General features: G+C 45.2%; 1 protein-coding gene across 1 annotated transcript; it reads left to right on the top strand.

The window, feature by feature from the left end:
* Positions 1 to 965: 965 nt before the first annotated feature.
* On the top strand, positions 966 to 5,941 carry foxq1 (forkhead box Q1). The gene has a single exon (XM_062977675.1). It carries the CDS (start codon positions 1,405 to 1,407, stop codon positions 2,287 to 2,289), a length of 885 nt encoding a protein of 294 aa, XP_062833745.1. The 5' UTR covers positions 966 to 1,404; the 3' UTR covers positions 2,290 to 5,941.
* Positions 5,942 to 11,335: the final 5,394 nt, after the last annotated feature.

An 11,335-nucleotide genomic window follows, 5' to 3' on the forward strand; every position in this document is an offset into this window, starting at 1 on the left:
AATTCTGGAATTTTGTTTGGAAATTTATTTCCAAAAATGTACACCTCTTGCCTAGATTCCAATAGGAGAGGAGTGGTGCGACGTTTGGTAATTTCAGGTGAATTTTAACCTCTTGAGTCAATCATTATTATAACAATGTGTGGTCGAAGGTTTTCATGGCCAGAATCACTGGGTTGCTATGAGTTTTCTGGGCTGTATGGCCATGTCCAGAAGCGTTCTCTCCTGATGTTCCTCCCACATCTATGGCAGGCATCCTCTGAGGTTGTGAGGTGTGTTAGAAACTAGGAAAGAGGTGTTTATATATCTATGGAATGTCCAGGGTGGGAGAAAGAACTCTTGTCTATTTAAAGCAAGTGGGAATGTTGCAATTGGCCATGCCTGATGTATATACAGTAGAGTCTCACTTATCCAACATTCACTTATCCAACGTTCTGGATTATCCAACACATTTTTGTAGTCAATGTTTTCAATACATCGTGATATTTTGGTGCTAAATTCGTAAATACAGTCATTACTATTTAGCATTACTGCATACTGATCTATTTTTTCTGTCAAATTTGTTGTATAACATGATGTTTTGGTGCTTAATTTGTAAAATCATAACCTAATTTGATGTTTAATAGGCTCCTTCTTAATCTCTCCTTATTATCCAACATATTCGCTTATCCAACGTTCTGCCGGCCCGTTTATGTTGGATAAGTGAGACTCTACTGTACATTGGTAGACAGGTGGCAGCCTTTTGTTAGCCAAGTTCAAGCCAAACAGCCCGGCCAGGCGCTGTAAGCAGGTGGAACTCCGCCACCTATAAGCCACTCTTCTCTTTACACCTGAGAGGAGCAACCTGCTTGGGCGAAGGAAAGGGGAGCGGTAAGGAGAGGCCCGTCTTGTGCCCCTTTGATTGGACGAGCCTCCTGGGAGGGGCGGGGCTTGGCGGAGGCCTTTTAACCAACCCAAAGCCCAGGCAGGAGCTCAAAAACAACCTGCTGCATGTTGGTGTCCGTTCAGCGGGCAGCCCGTTCACAAACAGCCCCTCGAAAAGGGCGGGAAGACCGCTCCTCCTCCTGAGGGTTATTCTAAGGTGCTGTCTTGAGGGGGAAAGCGCGCGAAGGAGAGAGAAGAGCAGCAAAAAACAGAGGAAGAGGAACCAAAAGGGAGAAAAGTTGTCGTCTCCGAAGTTTCCTCAGACACCTGTTCGCCTCAGGAGCCAGAGCGCATCATTCCTTCAGTGGGGAGAGGTGACAGAAGTGGCAACGACTTGATTACAGGCAAAGCGTTGGAAAGAACGTCCTGTGGGAATCTTGTCCCAGAGGGGAGAAGAAGCGCCTCCCTTTTCCGCCTCATGAGGGAAATTACCAAACTACCTTAAAGCAGGGAGAAGAGAGGAATTGCGGGACACACACAGCCATGAAGCTGGAGGTCTTCGCGCCTCGCTACGAGGACAAGCATAGCGGCAGTGACCAGGAAAGCGGCGGGAGTATTAGCAGCAGCCAGGCGGCCTCTCCGTCGGCGGGCGAGAGCGAGCCGGGCTCGGACGGGGACTTCCGCCAAGCCAAGCCCTCTCCTCCCCCTCCTCCTCCTCAGCCGGGGAAGCCCTACACGCGCCGCCCGAAGCCGCCCTTCTCCTACATCGCGCTCATCGCCATGGCCATCCGGGACTCGGCGGGCGGGCGCCTGACGCTGGCCGAGATCAACGAGTACCTGATGGGCCGCTTCCCCTTCTTCCGCGGGGCCTACACGGGCTGGCGCAACTCCGTGCGGCACAACCTCTCGCTCAACGACTGCTTCGTCAAAGTGCTGCGCGACCCGGCCAGGCCCTGGGGCAAGGACAACTACTGGATGCTCAACCCCAGCTCCGAGTACACCTTCGCCGACGGCGTCTTCCGCAGGAGGAGGAAGCGCATCAGCCGGCCCAGCACCACGACGTCGCCGGCAGCAGCCCCGGAAAGCCCCAAGCCGCCCGCACCGACGCCATCGCCCTCCTCCTCTAACACCACCACCAAATTCTCCAGCTCCTTCGCCATCGAGAGCATCCTGAGCCGCCCTTTCCAGCCCTCCGAGCGGCGAGACCAAGCCCCCTCTCCGTGGGGCTTCCTCCCGCAGCAACCCGTCGCCTATGGCTTCTTCCCTCCGTTCCCACTCGCGGCGCCTCCTCCTCCTCTCTACCCTCCCGAAGGAAAAGCCTTGGCCTCCTCTGCAGAAGCGCTACGGACGCTCGGGGCGGCCCAGCTCTACTGCCCCCTCCGGCTGCCCGGGGTATTGCAGGCGGGGCAGGCGGTGTGCCTCCTATAGGGCCAAAGAGAGAGACTCACTCTCCTGGAGGAAAGGGGAAGCTAGGAAAGCCTCCCCCACCTTTGCAGGAATGGAGGGAGAAGTCAAAGAATTTGGGGTGGAGGGGTTCAAAGGGTTGTAAAACTACAACTCCCAGGGTTCCATAATATGGAGCAATGGCTATTAAAATGTCATCAAACTGCACTAAGTTGATAGTGTAGATGTGCCCAAGTCAGCCACTGCCAACAGCAACTTTGGCTGCATCTAGACCAGGCATGGGCAAACTTTGGCCCTCCAGGTGTTTTGGACTTCAACTCCCACAATTCCTAACAGCCGGTAGGTGCATCTGCTCCAGGCATGGGCAAACTTCAACCTTCTAGATGTTTTGGATTTCTACTTCCACAATTCCTGTCGGACTGTAAACTGGGAGAAATCCAAAACATCTGGACGGCCAAAGTTTCCCCATGCCTGTCGAATGGGTGTAGTTTGATGCCACTTTATCTGACAAGCACCTTCTCTGCCAAATAATGCTGTTGCCTCGCCAGACTACAGCTCCCACGACTCCATAGCTTGGAGCAATGGTATCAAGCTGCACTAATTTGACAGTGGAGATGTGCCCAAGACAGTCACTGCCGCAATAGCAACTATGGCTGCACCTAGAGGCTGTGGAATGAATGCTGTCTGATTGCAGGCAGGGTGCCTTGTATAGGCCCAAAGATACTCTCCTGGAGGAATGAGGGAGCTGGTGAATCCTCCTCACCTTTCCAGGAATGGAGGAGGGAGGTCAAAGAATGTGAGGGACTGAAAGAAGAGGGGTGTCAAAAAATGGGGGAGCCTAGGGCGGGTGCATTTACTTCAGGCATGGGCAAACTTCAGCCTTCTAGATGTTTTGGATTTCAACTTCCACAATTCCTATCTGACAGTAAACTGTGACCTGAAGTCCAAAACACCCGGAGGACCAAAGTTTTCCCGTGCCTGTCGAAAGAATGTAGTTTGATGCCACTTTATCTGACAGGCACCTTCTCTGCCAAATAATGCTGTTGCCTCACCAGACTACAGCTCCCACAACTCCATAGTATGGACCAATGGTGTCAAACTGCACTAATTTGACAGTGGAGATGTGCCCAAGACAACCACAAGAGCAACTATGACTGCACCTAGACCAGTGGTTCTCAACCTGTGGGTCCCCAGGTGTTTTGGCATACAACTCTCAGAAATTCCAGCCATTTTACTACTGTAGCTGTTAAGATTTCTGGGAGTTGAAGGCCAAAGCTTTTTGGGACCCACAGGTTGAGAACCGCTGATCTAGATACTGTGGAATGAATGTTGTCTGATACTACTTTAGCTGCTTTGGCTCCATGATGTGTGGGATCCTAGCAGTTGTTTTGTTCTCTTGGGCAGAGTAGGGTTGTAAAAATACAATTCCCAGTGTTCCATGGCATAGAACAATGGTGATTAAAATGACATCAAACTGCACTAATTTGATAGTATAGATGTGTTCAAGACTTCCATATCAGCAACTGTGGCTGCATCTAGACACTGGAATGAATGCTGTCAGATGCTACTTTAACTTCCTTGGCTCCATGATGTGGAATCCTAGGAGTTGTTTTGCCCAGCCTTCTTGGGCAGAGAAGGATTGTAAAACTACAGCTCCCAGGGTTCCATGGCATGGAGCAATGGTGATTAAAATGACATCAAAATGCACTGATTTGATAGAGCAAATGTGCCCATGACAGCCACTGCCACAACAACTATGGCTGTATCTACTGAGGGATGAATGCTGTCAGATGCTACTTAACTGCCTTGGCTCCATGATGTGGAATCCTAGAAGTTGTTTTGCCCAGCTCACTTGGGCAGAGAATCCCAAGATTCCACAGCATGGAGCCATGGTGGTCAAAGTGGTGCCCAACTGTATTCAGGCATGGGTAAACTTCAGCCCTCCAGTTTGTTTTGGACTTCAATGCCCAGAAATCCCAGCCAGTTTACCAGCTGTTAGAAACTGTGGGAGTTGTAGTCCAAAATACCTGGAGGGCCGAAGTTTGCCCATGCCTGATTGTAGAGGTGCCCCCAACCCCTGGGAAAAGAAACCCCACCCAGAGAGACTGTGCCTTAATTATATGGGCTTGAGACAAAACCCCCAAAGAGAGCTGGTTTGTCTTTTAGGGACCTCTGGGCTTTTTACTGATTGGTTGAAAAGAATCAGCTCTCTACCAGTGGTTGACTGTGCCTTTGTTTTAGGGACAGACCTCCTCTTGCCATTCCAAAGTTTTTTAGACAGCTTTGTGTTCTTCAATGGAAGGGTGTGTTGTTGTTTGTTCTTTCACACAGTGTGAAACCCAGGAATACGTTCAATTTCGTTCAATGCTCTTTGCTTCTATAAAGTCATTGTACAGAGGAGTGCGGCAAGATTGCCATGTTCAAACCACTGGTAGTCTCTTACAGGGGATAAACCTTAAACTTAACCAGGGCTGCCAACTATTTCTAGTGATAGGGCTCCTATGCCTATGCACAGAAGTAAGGTGGCAGTGGATTTCAGAACCATCAAGGCTGTAGCTACCCCTCCCTGGGAGTGACCCTATTTAATTTCAAATTAAACCTAGATCTGTGTTGTGAAGGCTTTCATGGCTGAAATCACTACGTTGTTGTGAGTTTTCTGGGCTCTTTGGCCATGTTCCAGAAACATTCTGTCCTGAAGTTTCACCCACATCTATGGCAGGCATCCTCAGAGGTTGTGAGGTGTTGGAAACTAGGCAAATTGGGTTTATATGTCTGTGGAATGTCCAGGGCAGGAGAAAGAACTCTTGTCTGTTGGAAGCAAGTGTGAATGTTGCAATTGATCACCTTGATTAGCATTGAATAGCCTTGCAGCTTCAAAGCTTAGCTGGTTCCTGTCTGGGACATTCCACAGATATATAAACCCCACTTACCTAGTTTCCAACAGACCTCACAACCTCGGAGGATGTCTGCCATAGATGTGGGTGAAACCTCAGGAGATTATGCTTTTGGAACATGGCTCACAACAACCCAAACCTAGATCTGTTTACAGCTCCAGAAGCAACCATATTCTCATGGAGATCCCACTCAGAACAGAAAAGAGAAAGTTCTGCTTCTGCTCATGGAGCATACATTCCATTAGTCTTCTTCCTCGCCTGTGTATTTGCATAGAATTGTAATCTTCGACATGCACTGGAGACTTAGGTTTGAAGACTATCACCTTAAAGCCTTGACTCAAGGAAGTCTAATTTCAGTCCCAAATTCTTGATCCTGCCCAGCTTAGAGATTTGGACTTTTCCATATAATCAGGAGTTGCGACACTGTAGCCTTGTTTGAAAACCGGAATAGATCTGGGTTATAAATTATTTATCTCGGGGGGGGGGGGGGCTATTTAATGTGCGAGTATCTGTTTGAACGAGTCGAGTCTCTTCTCTTCCCCCAGGGGTGGGGAAAAAGAAAGAAAATGTTTCTTTGAGGTGCCTCCTCATATAGGGGGAGAGGTCTATCCTGCAAACACTTGATTCAGCCAAGGGATCTGCGCGAAAGAACCCACCCAAAAGGACTATCCTACTGCCAAAGGGAAAGCCGGTAAAGAAAGACTGTTTGTGGGGCCGGAAACGCGTGTGCTTCAGGACACTCTTGAGACCTTGGCTATTTTTCAAATAAAAGTTGGACTCAACGCCGTTGCGTGTGTGGAGCTTTGTGTGCACTGAGCAGAGAGCTCAAGGGGAATTTTCTGGTGCCAGGAAAAATCAGGGGAATTGGGTCTGCAGCTATTTGGGACACTTCCTTGAAATGAGTCATTTTCGCCTTCCCTTTTCTTCCTCCTCTAATATGTATATCCTGCTTTTCTCTCTTAAACAAGAGTCAAAGCGGTTCATATATTGGAAGTCGTGTCCTGGAAGTTGTAGGCGATCTAAGTATACTATTACCTATGTAAAGCAAATATTCCCCATTCCATTGTGTGGCGCTTTAGACGCATTTGTTTCCTCGAATTGAAGGGACCATCTATATCAGTGGTTCCCAACCTTTTTTTTTTTTTTTTTTACATTAATACCAAAAGGGTTACGAATCAGTTTTGGGTAAACTTTAGATTCAGTTTGGTTATTTGGAGTGCTGATTCAGAAAATTGTATTGGATAGACCACATCAGCTCTAGTTTCTGATACAGAACATCTGCCATCCAGTAGTCACCATCTGCTCGCCCACAGAAAATCATATTTAATAATCTAGAGCTGATGTGGTCTGTCCAATGCAATTTTCTGAATCAGCACCCCAAACAACCCCAGGAACAAGCCTAAGTGAAACCCAAAAAACTGTCCCTAACGGCTTTAATCATCATCATCATCATCGTCATCATCATAATCACTTTGGGGGACTAAACAGGGTCTAACAAGTGGCTGCTTTCCCATTACAACTCTTGTGTTTGGCAATGGGAGATAATAATAATCACAACAACAACAACAACTTTAGGGGACTAAACAGGATCTTACAAAGGGCTGCTTTACTATTACAACTGATGTGTGGCAATGGGAGCTAATAACAACTTTGGGGGACTAAACAGGGTCTTACAAAGGGGCTGCTTTCCTATTACAACTGGTATGTGGAAATGGGAGATGATGATGATGATGATAATAATAATAATAATAATAATAGAACCACTGATCTATATAATCTAACCCTTTAAGCAGGGAAGGCATCTATACTGTAACATTAATGCAGTTCGACTCCACTTGAACTGCTACTGCTCGATGGTGCTGGATCGTGGGAGCTGTAGTTTTGCAAGCCTTTCTTGCCAAAGACTGCCAGTGCCTCTCCAAACGAAATCGCTCGGGATTCCAATAGCATTGAGTCACTGCAATCAAAGTGGTGTCAAACTGCACTGATCCTACAGTGTAGATGCACCCCGGAACACCACCTCTGCCCACCTTGATATAATATAATATATTATTATATGATATATATTATATGTATATATAATATTATATTAGATACAGTAATAAAGCTATTTCCCCAGGCAGGAAGCCGCCAAGCTTTGAAGCTGCAAGGCTATTCAATGCTAATGAAGGTGATCAATTGCAATCACACTTGCCTCAAACAGACAATAGTTCTTTCTCTCACCCTGGATATTCCACAGATATATAAACCCCACTGAGGATGCCTTTCATAGATGTGGGTGAAACGTCAGGAGAGAATGCTTCTAGAACATGGCCATAGAGTCCGGAAAACTCACAGCAACCCAAAGATATAATAAAATCACACCTGACAGCTAATATTAGTAATATTACTCCTAGTCCTATAATATGTCCCAAATACAGGGGCCCAGTGTTTCTTCCGGAGTTAAGTACCAGGGGCATTTGATGATAGAAGAGTTCAATCTTATAGGTGAAATCTTTCATCCACTTTTTCAGCCTTTCAGCTTTTTCGGGAAGGTCGTGGGGGGACAGTTTGTTTATAGCCGAGTTTGGGTCGGGCCACAACAGACCAGAAACAAAATAATCTTCGCCTTCTCAGGAATGCAGTCCAGGCGGCAGGGCGGGTACCTTGACGCGTGGAATGTTTTCCTGCTTCGGGTGGGAATACATTTGAGAAAGATCAAGTCCAAGGAGCCGGTCCGTGAGAGATTTCCTCCAGGAGGAAAGGATGTCAACAGCGGGTGCATCTACACACTGTCATACAGTTCGACACTACTTTAACTGGGTTACTGTGCGTTTTCCAGCTGTATGGCCATGTTCCAGAAGCATTCTTTTCTGACGTTTCGCCTGCATCTATGGCAGGCATCTTCAGAGGTTGTGAGGTCTGTTGAAAAACTAGTCAAGTGGGGTTTATATGTCTTTGGAATGTCTTGTCTCTTTGAGGCAGGTGTGAATGTTTCAATTGCCCACCTGGATTAGCATTGAATAGCCTTTTCAGATTCAAAGTCTGGCGGGGGGAATACATTGTTGGGAGGTGTTAGCTGGCCCTGATTGTATAATGCCTAGAATTCCCCTGTTTTCTGAGAGTTGTTCTTTATATGTGTATAGATGTTCGTGTGTGGATATTTTCGGATATTCACACACACACACACACATATACATACAGACAGACACACACTCATACACACAAAAGAAGATAAAGGACTATCTATGAAGTCCTGGGATCTGAAGCCTGGTGACGCAGGTAAGGCTGGAAACCTTGTAAAACCACAGCTCCCAGGATCCCATAGCATTGAGCCATGGCAATCAAACCGCATGATTTCTAAAGTGCAGATGCACCCTATGGCTCTTGATGTGTACCCACAGGCGGACAGATTAATTTCTGCCTGTCGGATTTAAAAGTCCTGCTGCAACAACGGATGTATTCATTAAGTTTATATACCCCCACCGAGGGCTTACATTAATTTAAAATAGAATTTTAACAAAATAGAATGGAATAGGCCGCGTTCCAGAAGCATTCTCTCCTGACGTTTCGCCCACATCTATGGCAGGCATCCTCAGATGTTGTGAGGTTTGTTGGAAACTAGGCAAATGGGGTTTATATATCTGTGGAAAGTCAAGGGTGGGAGAAAGAACTCTTGTCTGCCTGAGGCAAGTGTGAATGTTGCAATTGACCACATTGATTAGTGTTGAATGGCCTTTAAGCTTCAAAGCCTGGCTGCTTCCTGCCTGAGGGAATCCTTTGTTAACTGCCCCTGATTGTTTCATGCCTGGAACTCCCCTGCTTTCTGAGAGCTGTTCTTTATTTACTGTCCTGATTTTAGAGGGTGAAACGTCAGGAGAGAATGCTTCTGGAACATGGTCATACAGCCCGGAGAACTCACAGCAACTCAGTAATTCCGGCCATGAAAGCCTTCGACAACACATAGAATGGAATAATTCCAAACAGAAAATAGGCGCTGGCGACCATGTTACATTGAAAAAGGTGACAGTCCCAAAACTTCCTTTCAGTCGAGACTGGGGAGGAAGGTGCAGCCCAGAGAGATAAATATTTAGTTGGCCATTTGGACAGGATTTTTATTTCTTATACACAAGATTCGCAACCGTTGTGTCCAGGACTATTAATCCTGTCATACAGCAGCGAAGGATGCATCCATCCGAGTGGCTGCAGAAGGTGGCAACTAAGTTCTTAAATACAGTAATAGAAAAGAAATCCTCTGAGTGAGATATGATGGTGATGATATTATTATTATTATTATTATTATTATTATTATTATTATCCCATGAAGAATTGTGCACGCAGAGCCATTATTATTATTATTATTATTATTATTATTATTATTGTGGTGGTGATATTATTATTATCCCATGAAGAATTGTGCACACAGTGCCTGTATTATTATTATTATTATTATTATTATTATTATTATTATTATTATTATGGTGATATTATTATTATCCCATGAAGAATTGTGCACGCAGCGCCTCTATTTATTATTATTATTATTATTATTATTATTATTATTTTATTTTTATTATCCAACGAAGAATTGTGTACTCAGCGCCTCTATTATTATTAATCATTATTATTAATATTACTAATAAGACTATTAATAATTATTATTTTTATTATCAGACGAAGACTTGTGTACACGGTGCCTCTATTATGCCTCTAATATTAATATTAATAATACAGTATTATTAATATTAATAATACAGTATTATTAAAATTAATAATACAATGGCAGCTGGAGTGGTATCATTCTACAGGGGAGATGCACCCAACATGTTGACATAGGAAGATAAAATATTAATATTAATAATACCAGGAGTAGTTGTAGTAGTAATAATAGAGGCGTACACAATTCTTCAATAAGGGTCCATTTGCCTATTTATTCCTCAGACTTTGAGTGACAGCCAAGAATGCCTCGCCCTTGCAAAACCCTATCTCTAGCAGGATCATACAAGCGATGGCACCGATTACATTGTACAGTCGTTATTAAATTTCTTATTAGGAAGCTCTGGATGTCAGAGTCGTTTTGGCAAGAGACGTCTTCCAAGGATAAGGAGAAGAGCTCCCTTATCCTGGGAAGAAATCTGGAGTTGCCTTTCCACTATGGAATGAATGCAGCTTGACACTAATTTAACTGCCATGGCTCAATACTATGGAATCCTGGGAGTTGTAGTGCAACAAGAGCTTACGTTGCTCCAAGCTACAACTCCTAGCATCGCATAGCATTGAACCATGGCATCTGGAGTAGTGTCAAACTGCATCCATTCTATATGTTGACCATTGGCAGAGAAAAGCCTATGAATGAGCTTCCTTTGGGATATTTCCCACCTTCTGTTTTGACTGACACTTCCCATCGCTCAGCAATCTGTGCAATTCTCCCTTGCGAAATCGTTTCCTAAAACACCTTCTGTGTTTTTGTATGTCAGTAGAACAATACATTACCTTAAGATGTGGGGTTCGTCCCTCGAAATGGGCACCAGCCTTGATCACTCCCCTTTATCTGGATTCCTTTGTCAAAACAGGAAGGGTGGCCTACTCCAGAAAGGTTTCAGTCCGAAACCGCAAACTCAAGCCCCTTGATTTATGGGCTCGCTTCACCTTAAAGAGCTCCAGTTCCATTTTATTTTCTAAAAAGAAATACTGATCCGAACCGAGACACCATTTTTACGACCACAGCCTTGCAGAAACAGCCTTCAAGCCTCCACATGGCCCCAATCTTGGCCAATTATTTATTTATTTATTTATTTACATCACTTTTACCCCGCCTTTCTCTCCGAGGAGACTCAAAGCGGCTTACAGTAAATAGGCAAAAATTCAATTACACAGCTGGTCTGAAATGGAACCTGAATTGTCTGGGTGAAACTCGAGGTCATTCTCTTGGACCAGATCTTTAACCATGGATGGATGGATCGTGTCCTAAATGCCCCACAATGATATCTATAAAACTGTCCACCCAGCCTCCTTGCCTTATAAATACTGGGTTGCTGTGAGATTTCCGGGCTGTGTGGCCATGTTCCAGAAGCATTTCCTCCTGAAGTTTCGCCTGCATCTATGGCAGGCATTCTCAGAGGTTGTAAGGTCTGTTGGAAACTCTATCTATCTATCTATCTATCTATCTATCTATCTATCTATCTATCTATCTATCT

The sequence above is a fragment of the Anolis carolinensis genome, chromosome 4 (assembly GCF_035594765.1).
Source record: "Anolis carolinensis isolate JA03-04 chromosome 4, rAnoCar3.1.pri, whole genome shotgun sequence".
Lineage (NCBI taxonomy): Eukaryota > Metazoa > Chordata > Lepidosauria > Squamata > Dactyloidae > Anolis > Anolis carolinensis.